Genomic DNA, 20,501 nt, shown 5'->3' with positions numbered 1-20,501 from the left:
AGCTAATAAAAGATGGTCCGGGTGAAATTTATGGGGACGAGCATGGTGTCTTGTTTCAGGCTGCCGGGCGGGTAATTTTATCTGGGAACAAAGCTTCTGAAGACTGGATGGGCTGTGTAATTGCATTTCACATTCTTTAAATTGGTGGCACCGGGGCATGGAAAGGTGCAGACACTGCTCCAGAAAGGGAACGCTGCCCAGCTTTTTTTTTTCCTCGGTAAAGAAAGCTTTTGCTTATCCTTGTGGTGTTTATAGTTACGGTTTGGAGTTGGGTTTTCGTAACTTAAACCGTTTGCATTTTGTCATTGTTTTTCGGCACACATTTGAAGGCAGTGCTGTGCTTTCACTTCATTTCATTTCCTCTGCATACCCGTGCTGCTGCAGCACAGAGCACAAGGCAGGAGAGGAACGCCCTCCCTCCCAGAGGGCTCAGATTCCCAGTTCAGAGGGGCTATATTTAACAGCCCAAGTGGATCGAGTACAGGTAGGTACAAGGGGTGAGGGTGCCCGCTAATTAAAGCTTCCAGTGCCAGAGCACAGCTGGGCGCAAGACCCATTCACAGTCAGCTGGGTTTAATGAGACTCTCCAGATAGGATGCAAAGGAGACTTTAACTAGTGCATTGCCAGAAACTTCAGCTGCTCAAGAGCCAGCTTTCTCCTTTTGAGAAGTACTTTACAGTCTGCCCCTGCGGACGTTGGAGTTTAATTACCACCCTGTACTGATGAAAAGCGCAAGGTCCCAAACTGGCCAGCGCTTGGTGCATGTGTGACCCAATGAAAGCGAAGGTGTGCCAGGTAATCTGTCGCCTGTTCCAACATGGCTGCTTGCAGGGTAATTGCAGGGGAGCAGCCTTCACCTCCCCCCTCCCCCCACCCCCTTTATTAGATAATAGCAGTGCAGGGCTTGTAAGAAAAGTGCATAGGATGACTGAGAAGCCTTCCCAGGCCAAACTCTTTTCTTCAGTCTCCTGCTGAGAAGAAATATTTGTTCTCCCTTGCTGTCATCCTTTTGATGATACCTTGGGATCCTCATCTGAATTGCTCCCAGAAGGCGCAGGCAGCAAAACTCTTAAAAGCCCAACCTGGCTTTTTCTTGGTTCCTATTCCCTTTTGCCAATCTTAGTCCGAGGTCTCCTTCCTAATTTGATTTAAGATTATGTGCCAATTAGTCTCAACTCCAGTTTTCATGCCCCTCCCTCCCCTGAAAATGTTTTTTTTTGTTTAAATCTGTGAGGGTGAGTCTGTGAACCAGGTTTTTGAATTACCTGAAACCTGGACCGTTTGGGGGTTCTGAGACCCCCCCCCCCCCCATTCACCGTTCTGATGGCAAATTTTAATTAGGTTTATTATGGAAATAAATGCACTTGCTTCCGAGGGAATGGGACAAAAGGATGGTCCTAGGGTCTGGTATGACCTATGACCCCCCCTCCCCCATAATGATTTCAGGACCGATTTTGGCAACGTTCTCACTGTGGGGGATGTGTTTCCATCACAGAAACAACAACAACAGGAAAGGACCCAATGGTCCATCCAGTCTGCCCAGCAAGCTTATGGTAACATCTGCCCTGCCTTGCAGGTCACCCCCATGCTTATCAGTCTCACAAACCGTAAAAGTCGGGGCCCTCGTTTGGTTGCTGTCTGAATCCCATTCTCCTTTTCAATCGTCTTTAGTTGTTGTTATTTGTAATTTTAAGTGCTTGCTTACTGTCCCCTGCCTGGCGCACTTGTTTGGTGTGGCAGGGTGTAAATTTAAAGAGAGAAACGTAAACGGATCCTAGGATGGGGAAGAGGAGGGAAGCGGGGGTGATGATGATCAGCATTTAATGTGCTGCTGGGAAAGCGAGACCCATGAATCTTGTCACTTAAACCATCAAACACACACAAAAAAAGTAAATGCATTTTAAAAAGGCAGGCTGAAATAATTTACTGTCTGAATTTTATACCCAGATGTGAGGGATGTGATGTTACAGCAGTAGGATAAATTCTAATGGCTGCTGGGACTCTCTGCTCCTTCTCTCTCTTTCTTTAAATTAAAAAAAAAAGTACTTTGGTTGTGAAGAGAAAGGTAAGATGAATGTCATTAATTTCAGCAGTGTTCTTCGAAATTCGTATTTCCAGATATGTTAATGTGATCTCTCCTCCTCTGACTTCAAGGAACATCATAAAATTAAAATTATATATTTAATTTGTTATACAGGAAAGCCAGCTGCAAACACAAGGACTTGTTTTCAGCTGGGTCCCCAGAGGCACAGGGAGATAAAGTGACTTGTGCAAAGTTGCAGAGACACACGATGGCAGAGTTGGGGATTAGAACCCAGGCATGGGGAGATAAAGTGACTCCCCGCCCCATACAACAGGGTGAGCCTAGGCCTCCTATCCAGGATTTCTCTTGCATCACAATCCTATGCTCTAACCACCAGCTCTCTTCCTTCCAAACAGTATTGACTAGAATCATTATAATTTAGGCATCTCCTGGGAGATGACAACTTGGCAAGTGGACTGCTTAGAGGACTTGCACATGGGACATGAAGTCTTTCAACTGTAGGTCACTGGTACAAATCTGACTCTGATCTAGATTGGAGTGGCCAATGTGAATGGAGCTGGTGGACTCTATCCAGTTCCTGGTGGGCTTATCTGGGTTGTATTGCAGCCAGAAAATTACAAGCAATGGGTTACTCCTCCAGGAGGTTATAATAACCTGGATTTCCAACCAGGGTACAGATTATCTTTATTTGACCAAGTGGTAGATCTAGAACAATAGGCCTTTTGGTGCAGCTGCAGACTCTGTCCCCTGGTTTCCCAATCTTCTCCACCCACCCCATGAATGCACAGAATTAAGGCAGCACAGCACCACCTGCTCTGTAATAATGGCGAAACCCTGCTGTGGCACTTTTGGGAGGGGGAAGTCTGTGTAATTAACCAGCACATATCTTTTTACCAGCAGTCCTTGAGATCTGTAAACACATAACTGTATATAATTAAAGGGCAAAGGTTACCTGTGTTGGGAGTGGGTGTAGCTGCAGTAACAGCAAGGCCTGCTTGCCATCAGTTGGGTGGGGTTGGGCCTTCCTTAGGAAGCTTTTCACACCATCTGTTTATTACATTTAGAAAATGTCTGTTCCCATCCCAATCCCATGCTCCTCTAGATTTACCTTCAGCCCTTTAGTGGGAATTAATTTTATCTCTACTATCGTTAGCCATTATTAATTAATAACTGTCCTTTCTCTTCCTTCTTCACCAAGTTCTAGCCACCCTGTTACATGTAACTGCCTTTTCCGCACCAATGTTCTAGTTTATGTTTATTATGCACTCCCGTTTTATGTGAACCAGCACGATGTGACTGCTGTCTCGAATGCCGGTATATAAAAATCCGAAATAAATAAATAAAAACAAGAAACCTGAATCAATTTCTGTCTGTTAAAACATCATCCATGACCCCCCCCTCCCCCCGAAAATACATCACCTATTCTGCCCATATCTATGGAGTAAAGGGACGTCCCTCCAGGTGGGTCTCGCCAAACTGTAATCCCTGCTGTGGGTCTTAGCTATCTTCAAGATTATCCGCGAGGTTTTCATGCACTGTATTGGGCCAACAAGAGAAGCGTCCGAAGACGGTGCTTTAGGTGAACTTTTGAGACCGCAGCATCGTCCGCCCCCCACCATGGGGAGGTAGGAGGGCTGGCAGTGCCGTTGGAGGGCTGCCGTTATGTTATGCTTCCAATCTCTGCCCGCAGTTAAGAAACGAACGCTTTTATTTTCCAGCTCTCTGGATTTTATTTTTCTGCTTTTATTTACAGTATTTTTCCTCTTTCTTTGATATCTGCCAAATTCGTATGCAGACGAGTGTAAACAGAGAAAACACTCTTTTCAATAGAAAAGTAACAGGTCGCTGTCAGCAAGAAATCTTTTCAGTCCGCCAACGTAGCAATAACTTGGAAAGACTTCATTCATGCATCTCATCGCACAACAGAAATTATATTAAATGATTAAATGAATGGGAATCTTGTGTAGCAACTGCACTGGTGCCCAACTCAGTGGCAAAAAAGAAAAATTAGTTAAAATATTTATGGAGGGCCGGACACGTGGAAAGTGCTGTGCACTGCCATGTGGTGGGACCCGGAGCTGATTCCTGGGCTGCTGTCCAGGTCAGCAAAGGCCAAGAAGGAGGTAGTAGAAGCATTCACAGTGCCCAGGGGAGAGGGAGAGTGGAGATAGTCATCATGCAACAGTGACGCCTACTGGCTAGGTTTGGGTGCATAGACTGTTGCTGCAATGACCAAGCCAGAGGAGATTTAGAATGAGAAGGCGGGGGTGAGGGTGGGGTGGGGGGGGGGGGAATCCATGGACAGCTGCTGATGGCACCAGATCCCAACCCTGGTGCCAAAAGGAATGGGAAGAAACTGCCAGTTTGAGAGAACCTGCTTACAGATCTGTTTTCCGACATGGTCGCTAAGACATTTGTGCATTGGCATGCAATTAATGAGCCTTTTAGGGGACTTATTTCTAGGATACTCCCACTTTAAAGCGCTGCCATCTTCTTGTCAACTTCTGGCCAAGCTTGAATAAGACAAAACAGTTTAAACCTGGCTGCCTGCAAATATCTCAGATTTTCTTGATTCTAGCTATGTCCCTCTTTCTGCATTGTGTAATGTGAGTTCCTGTTAGCTAAATAACAAAGATGAGATATCTTGGGATATTGCAGATAAGTGCAAAATAGAGTTGGGTCCCTTTCTTACTCGACCATCATGTCATGATAGGACACCATAATTAGTAATGTCTTTTGTTGTGTTTTTCAGAATCATGTGAAGAATATTTTGAGGCAACAAACGCAGCTTGGAAGGTGATTCTCTTTTCCCTCCTCACAATGGAACAGAGGAAGACCTTTCCGAGGACGCTGCTCTCTTTGCATTTTTTCTGCTGGGAAGTTTTCTTTGTCCTTCTTCTGCTGGCCTTGCTCTCCCAAAATGCCACAAGCTCTTCCCTCTTTAACACCTTCCATGCTGAGCACAGAGACTGGACTTTTAGCCACTTGACGGTCCACCAGAACACCGGTGCGGTGTATGTGGGTGCAGTAAATAGGGTTTACAAGCTTTCTGGTAATTTGACTTTACTGGTTTCGCACAAGACCGGTCCGGAAGAGGACAACAAGTCATGTTACCCTCCATTGATCGTACAACCCTGTAGCGAACCCTTAACCCTGACAAACAATGTCAACAAGCTTCTGATTGTGGACTACTCTGAGAACCGTCTGCTAGCATGTGGGAGTCTTTACCAGGGCGTCTGCAAGCTTCTGCGATTGGATGATCTTTTTATTCTGGTGGAGCCTTCCCACAAGAAGGAACACTATCTCTCCAGCGTCAATGAGACCGGTACAATGTATGGTGTAATTGTGCGCTCCGAAGGTGAGGATGGCAAACTTTTCATTGGTACAGCAGTAGATGGGAAGCAGGATTATTTCCCAACCTTATCTAGCCGCAAACTGCCCCGGGACCCAGAGTCCTCTGCCATGCTGGATTATGAGCTGCACAGTGACTTTGTGTCCTCCCTGATCAAGATTCCCTCCGACACATTGGCTCTGGTCTCCCACTTTGACATTTTCTATATTTATGGATTTGCCAGTGGTAACTTTGTTTACTTCCTGACTGTGCAGCCTGAAACCCCTGAGGGCATCTCCAGCAACTCAGCCCATGACCTCTTCTACACCTCCCGCATTGTGCGGCTGTGCAAGAATGACCCCAAGTTCCATTCCTATGTCTCGCTGCCGATTGGCTGCGTGAAGAATGGGTTGGAATACCGCCTCCTGCAGGCTGCCTACCTCTCCAAACCTGGTGACGTGCTTGCCAGGGCGCTTAAAATCTCAGCCAAGGATGACATTCTCTTCACCATCTTCTCCAAGGGGCAGAAGCAGTATCATCACCCTCCCGACGATTCCGCCCTCTGTGTCTTCCCCATCAAGATGATTAACGCTCAGATCAAGGAGCGTCTTCAGTCCTGCTACCAGGGTGAAGGCAATCTGGAGCTGAACTGGCTTTTGGGGAAGGATGTGCAATGCACCAAAGCGGTAAGCATATTGTGATTTTTATATGATTCAAACATCTTGGGAAGAGTGAATTTTTAAAATAAAAATAACCCCTCCCCTTTTCAAAAACCAGCCTCTCCAGCAGTTGGCTGCACCTTGAATAGGAATGGATACCAATCTGAACAGAGTTGCAGCCCAGGTGAGCAATCCGAAAGGGCCACTCACCCTAGCCACTCTCTAAGTCATCGGTTGTGTTCACAGCTAGGAAGGAAAGAAGCATTTTCAATGTTTTATTCTTTTCCCCTAATTTATGTGGAAAGCATTGTGCTTTTTAATTTCTGGGCCCCCACGCTGTGGTGCATAAACAATTACAGTCTTCAGCTTAGTGCTTGGTCTACGGATCTGATTTGTTGCTCCTAAGGAGCAGGTGTGACAGTCTTGGTTTTGCAAATCCTTTTTCAGAGACAGCCCCAACCCAACCCCCACCCTTCATGTGGGGCAAACATGAAACGGACAGATTCACCTGTTCCCTATACAACAGAGCCCAGGGGTGACCTACACGTTACCTTTTAGGCCAGTCTGGCTTGTGTTGCCCAGCTGTGACTAGACAGGTCTTGAGGAGGAGTCAGCGAGTGATTAATTGGGAAACAGCCCGTAGGTAGGAGGCAGGTTGGAAGGTCAGGAGACCAGTCCATACATAGTTAGGATGCTGGTGACTTGCAGCCCCTAATCCTTCATGCTGAAGAGCAGTCATGTCTGTTGCGCTTTGTATTGGAGGGGACACTTTTTTTTTTTTTTTTACTTACCTGTACAGGGGTAAGCATTATGCTTACATGACAGACAACAGCTTCAGCCTGTCATTAACCCCTTTAATGTCAGTCCAAAGGACTGTTCATCCTCTCAGGATGATGCGAGATCAGTGGGTCTGCAGATCTGCCTTAAATAGCCCTCAGGGTCACACTGGGCTGCTTCAGGCCTACAACCTGTGTCTACAAGGCAGTAATGATTGACAGCTCAGCCTGCAGTTAAGGTTCCCACAAATGCATTGAAATGTAAAACACTTTTTTGTTTTATTTATGGGTGGTTTGCTAGAATGTGACTGGGTTGTGAATAAATTGCTAATGAGCTGGTGAAGCCAAGTACGAAGATGGAACATATCAAAAACTCATTGCCGCACTTCAGATTAGGAAGAGATTTGCAGCTTCTTTTGCATCAGGAAAGCAATATTATCTCTTTTTTAATAATTTTATTAAATGACTGAAAACTTTTTATATTCTAGTTGAGCTTAGTGCTTGCAAAAGGTGCCACCTGGAGCTCTGCATTATTTTGGCAGTTACAGCCATGTGCTCAGTATGCCTCCGTCTAGAGCAGATCATCTCTTGAGAATAGAAAAGTGACTTGTGCATTATGAGGCAACCCAGGTTGGCAAACCAGCACTAGGATATCAGAACCACTCCCCCTCCCAATCTTCCACACTAGCAGTCTGTTCCCTTGCATGCATTTGTGCAGACACTCTGTTCCCTCCCCCCCCCCCCCCCCCCCCATGCTTACATACTCCTATGTAGTTGCATTGCCCGTTAGTCTAGCAGTGTGACTGGTGCAGCCCTGAACTTTTCACAGCAAGAGTTGGAAAAACCAGAATTTTGAAAAATAGCATATTATATTTTCCAATCCCCCCCTCCCAAACCTCACCTATTGTGATCAGAGATTGTGGCTATATGAAACCCAGATATTAGCCAGGGGTTTAGATCCTGACCCTGGGTTGTTCTCTACTGACCCATTCCTAAGAAGCAGCACACATGTCCCACCGCCCCATTGTGTCAACTACCGGTATCTTCTCTCTTCCAGCCAGTCCCTATAGATGATAACTTTTGTGGACTGGACATTAACCAGCCACTTGGAGGCTCTACACTGGTGGAGGGGGTGACGCTGTTCACGGAGATCCGAGACAGGATGACATCTGTGACCTCCTACGTGTATGGTAACTACAGCGTGGTATTCGTCGGGACCAAGAGTGGCAGAGTGAAGAAGGTAAGGCTGCTGGTAACACTTCTTCCAAAAGCTTTGGAAAATTTGACGACACATTGCTATCTTTGTCTGTCTGTGAGTAGGGAATCCTCGTTGGCAGAGGTGGGAGGAAACTGATGGAGATATGCATATTGCAGGCTAAATACTCACAGTATAAACTACAAAAACACCAAGTAGCCTCGATGACCTTTCCCCTCCTCAAATAGATACTACAAATACAAAAAAGGGGCAGTAATGCCTGTCCGGCTATGAAAACGATCTGTTTTAAGATGCCCATGTTAGACTTGGTGGCGTTGCATTTAGTTTTATTTCACATTACTCACACAGATTACAGATATAGCAACAGAACAGCCATCATTCACATTTTGAACCAATCCTAGTTTTCCAGGCCTTGTCTCGTGGTATTCTGGAATTTTATAGTTTTACCTTTAGTGCTGCGAAAACCAGGATGGTTCCAGGATGCAAGAAAGGAAAACAAGGATTCGCTCAATGGAAGTCCTACTATCCTTTTAATTGGGGAAAAATATGAATCAGAAGGGGTAAGCTAAACCCTGCCAGCCTGACTAGCCAGAAGCTAAGGCTGGGAGCCAGAGCCAGGTCTCCTGTGTGACAATGCAAAGCTCTTTCCAGTGCTTTCAGTAACCTGCCCTTCTGTCTCTGACAGATCCTGACTCACACTGACTTCAATGCCCTTGCTCAGGAGCCATAGTAGAGTATGCCAGCATGGTTAATGTATTAGTGCAAAGAGCTGTAATAAAAATTGACATAGTAATGTAGAGGTCGATATTCAGAAGAGTTTGACTAAGTTCAGGGCTTAGCTGGACAAATCCTGAGTTTTAAATATCCTGCCCTGCTGCATGGTTAACTTTTAGCCAGATAATTCTTTACCCCCAGAAGGACCGTGAGAGGCTGGAGAACTAGGCATCTAAATACAAGATGAAATTTAATGTAGACAAGTGCGAAGTAATGTACGTAGGGAAAAATAATCCAAACTATAGGTACATATTGCTGGATTCTGTTTTAAGAGTCATCACCCAGGAAAAGGATATTGGAGTAATTGTAGACAGTATGATGAAATTCTTGCCTTGGTGTGTGGTAGCCATCAAAAACTTAAACAGATTGCTATGAATTATTCCAAAAAGAATGGAGAACAAAATGAGGCACACCATAATGCCTTTGATGTAGCCGCATTGTGAGGATTGTGAGCAGTTCTGGTAGCCCTATCTCAAAAAAGATGTCCAGAGGAGGGCAACAAAAATGGTTAAGGAGTGAAACAGCTCCCCTGTGAAGAAAGGCTAAACAGGTTAGGGCTCTTCTACCTGAAGGGACAACTGAGAAGGGGATATGATAGAGGTTCATAAAATCATGACTTGAGTGGAATGGGTAAATATGGAATGGTTATTTACAACACTAGGATTAATGGACACTCCTTGAAACTAACAAATAGTAGATTTAAAACAGGAGAACGTTTCTTTTTCACTCATTGCACAATCAAGCAGTAGAATTTGTTGCTGGAGGATGTGGTGAAGGCAGCTAGCATAGCTCGGTTTAAAAAGAGCTTAGACAATTTCCTAGAAGAAAAGTCCATAAACATTTATTAACCAGGTGACTCCGGGAAACCCTCGGAGCAAACAACAAGAAATTGGATTTGCTTCTTGGGTTTGTCCACAGTCAGAGAGGATTCTGGGCTCGATGGCCCTTTGGTCCAACCCAGCATGGATAAAAGAGAGATAGTTCACGGACATTCCAGGGCATGGTTTAAAGTTATCCACTAATTGTGGAATGTCAGCGCCAGCTGGATAGTTATCTGGCCAACTCTGATCAGAAAAATAACAGTCCTAAAGTTAGCCGAATAACTGAAAATAAAAAAAAAAATGAAGAGCTGAACAGGTGCCAAACCCATCTCCCCCAATCCCCTACCTTTTGGCCAAGTCCCCAAAAGTGGTCCATTGGATTGAATATGAAGGATGAGAGAGCTGATAGCGCTGGCACATTCATAGAAATGTCAGCAGAAAAGGACCAAACAGTCCATCCAGTCTGCCCAGCAAGCTTATGGTAGTAGCTACTGTGCCATACCAGGTCTCCCCTTTACTTATCCATTTCCCAGACCGTCATTCAGGGCCCTTGTTGGTTGCTGTTTGAGTCCAGTTCCCTGTTACCTCTTATCTCTTGCCGTTGAAGCAGAGAGCAAAGATGGAGTTGCATCAACAGTATGAAGACTTTATTGGTTAAGGGCAGTAACCGCCACAGAAGCAAGTTACCCCCATGCACTCTTTTCTTTCTTTCCATCCTCGAGCCTTTAGGGGACCCACAGTGTTTATCCCATGCCCCTTTGAAATCTTTCACTGTTTGTCTTCACCACGTCCTCTGGAAGGGCATTCCAGGCATCCACCACCCTCTCCGTGAAAAAGTATTTCCCGACGTTGGTTCTCGACATTGGTTCTGACTTTTCTGACAACTGAATACCTTTATCTGGCTAAAGTTAGGCAGTGACATTTTACTCCATTCTGAAAGGGGGATCAGTCCCTTCACCCAGACTGATATGCCGGGAGCTCAGTATTCAGCCCATGTTTGGGAGGTGGGGATTTGCCTAACACTGGCTAACTTTAATGGGGTAACTTCCCACTTGCTGCACCACTGAATATTGAATTCATAGTAAATAACATCAGATAAAGACCACAATGGCCCTGTGATAGTGTATGATAAAAAGCTTCAGACTGCCTTAACGGACCGGCTTCAGCTATCTGGCCTGGTCCACCTTAAGACAGACAGGAAAGGGATCCTCGGGTGGGGGCATTTCCCTGAGGTAAGGGATACAAAGGTGAGGCCCTGAGAGAGTTAGAGAGGCCCCAGGGAGAAGAAGGAAGCTGTAATCCAATGCTGGGTTTGTTCTAGACATTTTCGTTGCTTGTCAGACTGCTGAGGTAAGCAGCCATTTTGCTCCTCTTCTGTTATGTACTTTTGAAATAAAACTGATGAATAGCAGACCGTTCTGTGGCCTACCCCAGCCATAGACCTCTCCAAGGGCATCACAGGCCCATGTAATCTTTCCAGTTGTGATAAGTCTACTTTGGGTAAAAGTATATAGAAATTCCCATATGTAACCCACCACAAACTCCTCCTTTCCCCATATCTTTTACCTGATCTCTCCTTACCATTGCCCTACATAGCTGTCCCAAGCATTCCCAAAATCTGTTGGTGCTGGCTTCCACCCATCTACTGATTAGGTCATATCAGACCTTCCCTTCTTCAATTTTTGATTTTTACAATAGCAAGCCAAAACCCAGGTCTCTCCTAGGTCTTGTTTCCAAATTTTGTAATTATTCCCGCTGCCACCCCGGATAGTGAGGCTGTTGTAAAACCCATTGGCGTGTGGGTTTCAAGCTGCAGATTGCCCTAGCCTTCTTGGGAGCCTGATGCTGTTGTACCACTGGTGTTAAAACTTTACCATCTCTCTCATCATTTCACAAATCCCATCTCCTAGGAGCAAGGTGACCCAGAGCAATGTTTTTTGGAAAATAATGTTACATCCTAGGTGCTTAAAGGCATTCGACTCTGTGGCCCTGTGCCTTGCAACCCACTGAAGGCTCGGCCTTTCTTGCCATATTGCTGGATTTGAAGTCTCACCTTCATCTGACCTCCGCTTTCATGCTGCAAGACCTGCTTCACAATACCACAATTCTAGCATCCATGCTATAATTCCCCACACTCTGTGCCCTGGCTTTTATTTTTATTTTATTTCCATGGCCCCTCTCATTAGTTGTAGAATGCCAGTGACCCATGACCCCTTTTTAGGGCAGCAAGTGAGATGTGTTTTCAAGGTTGGCTGCACTGTTCCCATATGATGTGTACTCCTGAACAAGAGACGGATGGAAGTGAAGCTGTGCTGTAATTTGTATTACCCTCTGCTTTCGGCCTTTCCTTTTCTGTGCGCACTCGGCAGCGTTGCCCCCCACACCCACCCCATCCCGTTTTGAGTGCTGGTTGTCTTTGATTCTAAGCTTCTGCTGGGTTCCCTGTGCACTGGTGACTGTCTGCGCGATGAGGTGCAAGTCGTCGTGCCTGGTTTCCAGAAATCGGAATTGCAGCAGTATTCAGTGGTGTCGTCCCCTTATTACTGTTTGATTGTTCTCTATTACCCTAGTTTTGTTATCCAGGTTCTTTTCAAACTTGTTAAATGTAAGACAAGACTTTGTCACTATTGTTTCGCAAGTTACAATGTAAACCGAAGTGATAATTAATCCTGTTAATTGAACCTCGGTATATAAAAAGTTATAAATAAATAAATAAATTCCATCAGTGGGTGAATCATGAAGACTTTGGGAGACTTGATGCAAAGACTGGTGCATTTCTCCAGTGCTAGCTTACTATATACTGGCAATTCTTTTACTTTTCCCTAATCTCCAAATGTTCACGGATAGCAAGGAACTGTTTTTTGGTTTTTTTTCCTCCTTTCTGAGCAGTGTCTTGGCGGGGTTTAAATCTCTCTGAAGCCTTTCCGAGGGCTTGTGGCGTGTTTTGCTAGAGGGTACAATATAGCAAAGCCGCAGCCGCTGGTGCAGTGGGCATTGAGTGATCCCAGCCTTCACACCTGCTTATGTTGGAGACTGGCTTCTGGAAGTCTGTGAAGGGGTTAACTGGTTGCCCTTGGGATCAGAAAGTGCCTGGGGCAGTTGACACATTGGTTTCTGTTTTCAGCCATCACTGCCATAATTCCTCCAAGATACCATTCTTTTCTGTTTCCATCACACGTAGGAAGGTTACTTGCCCCAGGCTGCTAAATAGGGAAGAGCCTGTTTTTCAAAAGACAAAGCATTTTAGTGTGTTGTGTAAACAGCTTCTCTGCTAACATTTTGGGTCTCTTTCTGCCTTTGTAGCAAGGCCAGAGTCTGAAAGCAAGGAGGAGCTGGACTTTTTCTTAGCAGTGAACTCTTTGTCCATTAAAGAACTTTTCTTCAGGATCCAGTGAAAGAACAAATATAACTTGGGCTCTGGTAATGGAATTAGTTTTTATTTGCATGGATAGGTTTTAAAGCTTTTCCTTAACTTCCTGGTGGAAGCGTAGAAACTGATGGCAGTAAAGACCAACGGACTATCTGGGCTGCGTGTTCTCATGCCCTCTTCCTGGCCTTTTTCCATTATTCCTTAATTCGGAAGCTGTAAGGTGTGTTCATCCTCTCTCCCTTTATCCTTTAAAGAAATGCTTCCATGTATTAGTCTTGAGTCTACCCTCATTCCTTCTCCTACAACTTTCTTTCCATCCAGAGCATGATTCAATATTTAGGTCCTTAAATCTCACCTCTAAGAGGTTAGGAGGAGATGGGGCTACGAGTCGGGCTTTTATCACAAGCCACATGTTCAGATGGCCCTATTCCCGAACGCCTTCCGGGGGAAGCCACTAATCCGTCTGGGAGTGAGAAGCCATGTGTACCATGACTCTTAGCTGTTTTTGGGTGCGGCTGTTTTATTTTTCCCCCCGGAAGGTTAAAGAAGAAAGCTTGTTGTGGCATGTTAGGTGCTTAATGCAGAGCAGAAAATGCTCCATATTACTTATGTAGGATTATAGGAAGAACGTTTCTTCCGACGTAACTTAATCCCTAATGCCATCTATACAGCGGAGACCTTTTTAAATGTTTTCTTTTTGATGTAAGGTAAATCTTGTTCTGTTGAAAGGTTTGTTTCTTTACTGGGGGCTATATTGCAGTGCAAAAACCAAACAGCTGGTGGCTTATTCCTTAAACAGGTCCCAGAATTGCAGGTTTTCACTCTTCCATATGTCTGTTTCTTGCTTACTTTAAAGCAACAAATCCCTATCTAGAATCTTCAGGATCTTCCCTTGGCTCCAGTGCAGACATTTCAGTTGCTGAATGTATCTTCTTATATTTTTTGAATGTTTTTATGGCAGGTGTGCATCTTTTTATTGTGATCTTGCCCTTTCCTTTTAAATATAAGAACATAAGAAATTACCAAGCTGGGTCAGACCAAGGGTCCATCAAGCCCAGCATCCTGTTTCCAACAGAGGCCAAACCAGGCCACAAGAACCTGGCAATTACTCAAACACTAAGTAGATCCCATGCTACTGATGCAATTAATAGCAGTGGCTATTCCCTAAGTAAACTTGATTAATAGCAGGTAATGGACTTCTCCTCCAGGAACTTATCCAAACCTTTTTTGAACCCAGCTACACTAACTGCACTAACCACATCCTCTGGCAACAAATTCCAGAGCTTAATTGTCATTGAGTGAAAAATAATTTTCTCTGATTAGTCTTAAATGTGCTACTTGCTAACTTCATGGAATGCCCCCCCGGTCCTTCTATTATCGGAAAAAGTAAATAACCGATTCACATCTACTCATTCGATCTCTCATGATCTTAAACACCTCTATCATATCCCCCCCTCAGCCTTCTCTTCTCCAAGCTGAACAGCCCTAACCTCTTTAGCCTTTCCTCATACGGGAGCTGTTCCATTCCCTTTATCATTTTGGTTGCCCTTGTCTGCACTTTCTCCATCCCAGCTATATCTTTTTTGACATGCGGCGATCAGAATTGTACACAGTAATTCAAGGTGCGGTCTCACCATGGAGCGATACAGAGGCATTATGACATTTTCTGTTTTATTAACAATTCTCTTCTTAATAATTGTTAGGCTTGGCTCCTCAAGAAGGGAGGAGTTAGCACTCTGTTGTGGATTAGACTGCAGAGTTAGCAATCTGTTGTAGATCTGCTCCTCCAGAGAGGAGGAGTTAGCAATCTATTATATTTCTGCTGCTCGGAGTTAGCTATCTATTATCGAGCTCCTCCTGTAGGGGGAGTGGTTAGCAGTCTGATATGGATCTCCTCCTGGAGAGAGAGGAGTTAACAATCTGTTATCAATCCCTGCTGCTATGGATAGCAATCTGTTATAAGTCCGCCAGGGAGTTAGCAATCGATTATGGATCACCCTGTCAAGGGGAAGAGCTAACAATTGTAATACTCCGCAGGCAGAGCTAATGATCTGTAGTGGGTTGGCTTCCCACAGAGTGGCAGTCGTATAATACAGTTCTAGTAGTGTAAGGAATGAATACTTGAGTTAATTGGTGAATCCCTGGGCAGATGACAGCGCCCCCAGGAGGATATCTCCGCCCTATCTCTAAGTTTCCTGTGAACCGATGTGATATTTCGATCGAATGTCAGTATATAATAAATAAATAAATAAAATATCCTGAGAGGGACCACCAGCTAGGCTGGAGTATGGAGACAAACACAGAGAGTTCTTTATTTAGACAGGAAGTAGAACCACCAGAGGTGGCAGTAGTGAGCTGATGTGCCCGGCAGGGCTGAAGTCCTTCAGATACTGGAATTGCGGTCTCTGGGTTGCTGAGCTGTAGAGAGAGACTATAGATAGTGAGTAGACAGGGTATGCTGGATACATAACCAGTAGTAGATGATACACTCACAATGGTAGATATCTGTAATGGCTTCTCTGCAACAGAGTCTTCAGTATATTCAGGAACAGGAGCCGTAGGCGAGTGCTGGTTCCTATAAGCAGTCTGAAATGAGAACTCACAATATCTGTGTATGAGATGGCTTATGGAAGAGAAGAGTCTTTGGAGGGTTTTAGGAACATAGGCCCTCGTGGAGCAAGTACCAGTTCCTAACTGCAATCTATAATAGTAATGCACAAGATATAGATATATAATAGCTTCTGAAATAGAGGAGAGTTGAGAAGGGATTTAGGAACATGGGCCCTCGTGGAGCGAGTACCGGTTCCTATCTGTAATCTGCAATAATAACTCACGATCTCAGTACCTGCGATAACGTCTTAGACTGAAGGGAGTCTTGGAGATTAGGAACATAGGCCCTCGTGGAGCGAGTACCGATTCCTATCTGTAATCTGCAATAATAACTCACGATCTCTGTACCTGGGATAACATCTTAGACAGAAGGGAGTCTTCAGAGATTAGGAACATGGGCCCTCGTGGAGCGAGTACCGATTCCTATCTGTAATAGAACTCACAGTGTTCACGTCTGCAATCGCTTCCAGGCAGTCAGGAGTCTTCTGAGCATTCAGCATTCAGGGACGTAGGCCCTCGAGGAGCGAGTACCGGATCCCGTCTTAGCAATCTGAAATCAAGAAGAGAGAGAGCGGGGCCCCCGAGGAGCGGGTACCCCTGGTAAGGTGGTGGAAGCAGAGCAGTGGAGAAAGAATTCCCCTACTCGATTCGTAGTTGCAAGCAAAGACCTTTTGAAGTGGAAGCAGATGACGTCACTATGGGGGGACGCCTCTGAGGTTCGCGCCCTTGCTGGTACAAACTCTGGAGCGCGCGCTCCTTTATGTCATCAGGAACATGGCGAATCTGCAGCGTTAGGCCAGCCCGGGGATTCCAGGAAGTACGGCGAGGAGAAGCCGCGGCAGCATCTGTCCGTCAGACCTGAAGGGAGTCGCCACTAAGGTAGAGAGGGTGGAGTGAGGGCGAGAACAGGCACAAAGGCAACAAATTCCTAACATTCTGTTTGCTTCTTTGACTGCTGCAGCACACTGAGCCGACGATTTCAATGTGTTATCCACTGTGATGCCTAGATCTTTCCATCTCATAATGTCAGTATTTAGGCTCGTTCCATATTGGCTTGACAGTGGCTAATGTTTATTGGTGCCTTAAGCCTGTTTTATGTAACTGTTATCCTCTGATCGCTCTCCCACACTCTTGTCTGACTGTCTGCTTTTCTTGTCCTCTATCTTCCTCCCTCTGGACACAGTATTTTCCTGACATAAAAAAGTCAGCTTAGGTTGTGAAACTCCTGATCAGGAAGCCCTGGAATGCTGATGGGAAGTGTTTCACTTTTCCAGGCTCCAGGGCTCTGTTACTGTGCTCACCCTGGGAAAAACAAGACTGGGGGGCAAGAGGGGGGGGGGGAAGTGGCCATGTGGTCATTGGTGCGCCCAAGAGCCCAGGCCCCCTAGCAACCAACACCCGAACACTTTCACAGGATGAATTCGGAGGAAGAAAGCTCTTCCCTTCTGCAGATTTCGGATGTGGCTGTGTCCGGTGGACTTTCGAGCTGGGTTTCTGTTTATAATAAAAATGTGCTTATTTCCAAGTCTGAACCAATGGCCGGAAGGAGCCCTTTGCACTCGAGTTAATGGAATACGTTATTGGCACAAAATCTCATGTCACTCAGCGAGTCACCAGTGAGTCAGATCACAGTCTTGCATCCTCCTAAGTCTTAACCTTAAATAATAATTATAAAGTGCTGTTAATGCGAGATGGATCTCCAGTAATTACAAGGACTCTGCCCAGAGGGGCTCCCACGGTGAGCTTGGGCAGGGAATAAGTAAATGGATTGGAAGCAGAGTGTTCAGGTTTCACATCCCCTCCTCCTCTGACTGTGGGGGCTGCCACTCCTCCCAAGGGCTGCTAAAAATAAGGTCCAGTTTTATTTTATCCTCTGGCAACAGATTAGCAGGAAGGCCCCGGAGAGGTCTCCCAGCCGTCACTGTGCTGTTGGGTGAGGAGCTGCTACCGCAGGGACTGAGCAGTGGGTATACCCTTCACGTGGTATAATCCTCTCCATTCTATCTTTGAAACAATAGCTAAAAGTGAGGTAAGAAAAATAGAAGTATTTTTCTCCTGGCAGGTTCCTCCTGCACATTTTTGGCTTTCTGCTGAATCTGTTGGGCCACAGTTACCCAGGGTGTTTTCCCCTATTTTATAATTGCCCCCTACCTATCCCAGCCATCACCGTGAGAGTCCTTGGCCAGGGATCACAGACCATGGCTCCGTCCAGAACCCGGTATGCATGCAGCAAGAGTCTAGCCACTGGGTGTCACTGTTGCACGATGAATGGGATTCTCTCTCCCCTCATCCTGAGACTGGGAACGATGCCTATGCGGCCTCCCCAATCCTGGCTGATCCAGGGAACGGAAGCCCTGACCCGCAGATGAGACCTGGCTCCTCAGCATGACTGCCACTGGGCCTACGGGCTGGCCTCAGATTGGTTTTCTTAAACCAGTTCATTTTACTCTGAGTTTGTGTAAATGCAAATGACTTTTCTTCAAGTTGCTCCATGTACTCATTTCTTCATTTCAAAAGCTAAAGGATGGAAATGAAGACAAGAGTGCATGGAGAAACTTGAATGTACTGCAGTTGTTACCCTTAACCAATAAGCCTTCATAGCATTGATGCAACTCCATCTTTGCTCTCTGCTTCAACAGCAGGGGGAAAAGAGGAATGGGATTCAGATAGCAACCAGCAAGGGCTCAGACTTTTACAGTCTGGGGAAACAAGTATGGGGGTAACTTGCTGATGCAGGGGTTACGACACTTAACCAATAAAACTGATACTTTGATGCAACTCAAACATTGCTCTCTACTTCAACAGCAAGGCATCAAGGGAAATTGGATTTGACAGCAATCAAAAAGGGCTAGTTTGGGAAACTGATAAGTACGGGGTAACAGGGAACTGGATTCAAACAGCAACCAACGAGAGCCCTGACTTTTATGGTCTGGGAAACAGATAAGCATGGGGGTAACCTGCACAGTGCAGCAGATATTGGCATAAGCTTGCTGGGAAGACTGGGTGGATCATTTGGTCCTTTTCTGCCCTCATTTCTATGTTTTCTTTTTTAATGAGTTGTGGCTTTGATGACGACCCCCTCCTTCCCTCCATTGCTTCCCAGAATTGGAGCACATTCCTTCATCTGAATTGCCCCTTAATGGTCATCAAAATGAGCTGGCAGGGAGTGAAGGGGGTCGGTGTATGATCCGGAATCACCACAGTCTGCTTCCCTTTCTGGCTTTCCTGCCCAGAGCTATACTAAGGAGAAGCAGAGAGGCTGGTGGCCTTACAGAGGTCAGAGCTGTGTAAATCAACTGTCGTAAAATTCTCGGTGTAGTCTAGAAGGATTTGGCTGCCGAAAACAATAGTCAGGTCACTCTGGAAGGGTGTTCCAACTTACATTTTACTCCTGCAGATCTTCAATTGGAATTTGGCACCATACACATTTAATTCTGGTTTCAGCCATATTCTAGAGTTGCTCTCCATATATTTTTCTATCTGTAAAAATGCCGTCAGTATATGGGATGGAACAGGAAGCTCTTCCAGATGTGGTTTAAATCCCTTCCCAAAACTATATGTGGTCCAGATGTACTTCATATTCTCTAAAACTCCCAGTCCAATTCTCTTTCTTGGGACAGAGGGCAGTCTCCAGATGAACAGAACTTCTTACTCTCACTTCTCCTTTCCAGATAGTAAATTAGGATATTTCTGAAGGGAAGGTCCAAAGCAGCAGGGAGAAACAAACTTTTCTCCTTCTTCCTACTCTTGGAGAGGAAGGGTATCAGCAAACTTCCTCCTAGAACAAAAGAAAAATCTTTACAAAATACTCAGTCACTCAAACCAGAGTCACCTGTGTCCATCCACTAGGCGTGAGATGGAAAAGAAAAGCTTCTTTCATCTTGATCTTTCCCAGAGGCAGGGAGATTTTTCCCTCTTTAAGTAAGGACCAGAGGGAAAAACCCCAACAAAATTCTGAACAAACTGCAAACCTAAGGCAACCCAGTCCAGCCAGATCATGGAGCAAAGAGGTAAACTGCCTCCTTCCTATCCTGGGACTCCAGGTTGAGAGGCCTAGCCCACCCCAGCAGAGGGAATCAAATAGAAATCACGCAAAATGCATAGTGCTTCTCCTTCTAACTCCAAGAAACAAGTGCCACACTGATTTCCCACTCTGCCTACCTTTGAGCAGACAGGAGCGCACTCCTCCAACGGACCTCACTTCTGTCTCCATGATCTACACTAAGGCCAGCTAGTAGGCATCCCAGGATGGGGGGTGGGGGTCTCTACACGTCAAAAGATACAAACACACTGAATCCATTGGATCACTTTCGGCAAGTGCCACAAAAACGCCATAGATTTGTTTACCCATCTCATACCTTTCCTCTCCACCCTGCTGCTGACCAGGTTTAAAGAGCTAGAGACAGTGCAGTGTCTTGTCAATTAAAATACCTATTCAGCACAAAAACAGGATCCTGAGACCCATATGAAGATGGCTCTGGCCCAGCAATATAAGCAAGCCTTGTAAAGGAAGGAGTGGCCCAGTGTCTGAAGCACTGGACCATGAATCGAGAGAAGGCCATGGACACTTCTCTGCCACAAGACTCACCGATACTGAACAAGTCAGTTTGCTCCAGGACTCAATTAAAATACAAGGTGTTTGTGAGCAAGGGAAGCCAGGTTACAGCAGAGCCATAGAAAATGACAGCAGGTAAGGCCCATTCATCCTGGTACCCTACTGCAAGGCCTATATCATCACTTCCTGGCACCCAAGAATTAACATAAGAGCTCATCTCCTGGCATACCCTTGTTCATTCCTGCTGGGGAACTTTTAGTCTTAACCATGTAGTTGTGAGACAGACCTGAAGTTGGAGTATCTGTGCTGCTGTCTGTCCTTCCCTCAGCTGCCTTTATGGATTT

The 20,501-nt window shown here is 45.5% G+C and overlaps 1 protein-coding gene across 3 annotated transcripts in view; it reads left to right on the top strand.

Moving 5' to 3' along the window:
• The window catches only part of PLXNA2 (plexin A2), a 315,878-nt gene that overhangs the window by 32,495 nt on the left and 262,882 nt on the right, over positions 1 to 20,501 (top strand). For all 3 annotated transcript variants that reach the window (XR_003852108.1, XM_029572653.1, XM_029572655.1), the window contains exons 2-3: positions 4,798 to 6,062; positions 7,869 to 8,051. Coding sequence is in view for 2 of the 3 variants with exons in the window: in XM_029572653.1 (XP_029428513.1) it covers positions 4,866 to 6,062; positions 7,869 to 8,051 (1,380 nt within the window). In the remaining variant the exon portion in view is untranslated. The remainder of the gene's footprint in view (positions 1 to 4,797; positions 6,063 to 7,868; positions 8,052 to 20,501) is intronic.

This window comes from Rhinatrema bivittatum, chromosome 12 (assembly GCF_901001135.1).
Source record: "Rhinatrema bivittatum chromosome 12, aRhiBiv1.1, whole genome shotgun sequence".
NCBI lineage: Eukaryota > Metazoa > Chordata > Amphibia > Gymnophiona > Rhinatrematidae > Rhinatrema > Rhinatrema bivittatum.
Note: the sequence above shows the minus strand (reverse complement) of the source record. Positions and strands in the feature narration are given on the sequence as shown.